Source organism: Lycium ferocissimum, chromosome 6 (genome assembly GCF_029784015.1).
Source record: "Lycium ferocissimum isolate CSIRO_LF1 chromosome 6, AGI_CSIRO_Lferr_CH_V1, whole genome shotgun sequence".
NCBI lineage: Eukaryota > Viridiplantae > Streptophyta > Magnoliopsida > Solanales > Solanaceae > Lycium > Lycium ferocissimum.
Genome location: NC_081347.1, coordinates 73,159,502 through 73,160,354, shown reverse-complemented (window position 1 = coordinate 73,160,354; position 853 = coordinate 73,159,502). Strand labels below are relative to the sequence as shown.

The 853-nt window shown below is 36.2% G+C and overlaps 1 protein-coding gene across 1 annotated transcript; it reads left to right on the top strand.

Moving 5' to 3' along the window:
* The first annotated feature begins 256 nt into the window (after window positions 1–256).
* LOC132060383 (uncharacterized) lies at window positions 257–853 on the top strand. The gene has a single exon (XM_059453421.1). It carries the CDS (start codon window positions 284–286, stop codon window positions 674–676), a length of 393 nt encoding a protein of 130 aa, XP_059309404.1. The 5' UTR covers window positions 257–283; the 3' UTR covers window positions 677–853.

Below are 853 nucleotides of genomic sequence, written 5' to 3'. Positions count from 1 at the left end.
AACTCTTAAAATAGACCAAAAATAACATAAACTATAAATATACTTTCCGTTAATTATTTTTCATTTTCACTGATTATGATAAATATCTGACAGAGATCAAAAGTGCTCACTTTTCACAAATTTAAAGGACCAAAACAGCTCAACTCATACTTAAAGGACTATTTGTAACCTACTTCCAAATACATGGTACCACTTTTGTCATTTTCTCTCCTTTTCAACACTTCTATAGATACCTTCCTTCAAATCTAAACTCAGTAAAATTCAGATCTCTCGAACAACATCAATGGCTTTAGAATGGGTAGTACTCAGCTACGCCGCGGGTGCAGAAGCAATCATGATCCTTCTCTTAACACTTCCGGGTCTTGACCCGCTTCGTAAAGGTCTAATCACCGTGACCCGAAATCTCCTCAAACCATTCCTTTCAATCATACCCTTTTGTCTCTTTTTATTAATGGATATCTACTGGAAATACGAGACCCGACCCGTTTGTGAATCATCCGAATCTTGTTCCCCATCTGAATACTTACGTCATCAAAAATCAATTATGAAATCTCAACGCAACGCGCTTTTAATCGCGTGTGCGGTAGTTTTTTACTGGCTGTTGTATTCTGTTACTGGATTAGTTGTTAAAGTTGAGATGTTGAATAAGCGCGTGGAGAAATTGAAGGCTCAGTAATTTGGATCGGATTTCGGGTCGGGTTTCGGATTTTCCAATCGGATCGGATACTTTTTGCTTCTATTTATATGTAATAAGACTTTTGATAATTGTATTAGGTAGTGTTTATGTTGATTTGGTTTGTAAACTGATGCATTATCCTGTTTTGTTGAATGAACTGAATGATCCATTTTGCTA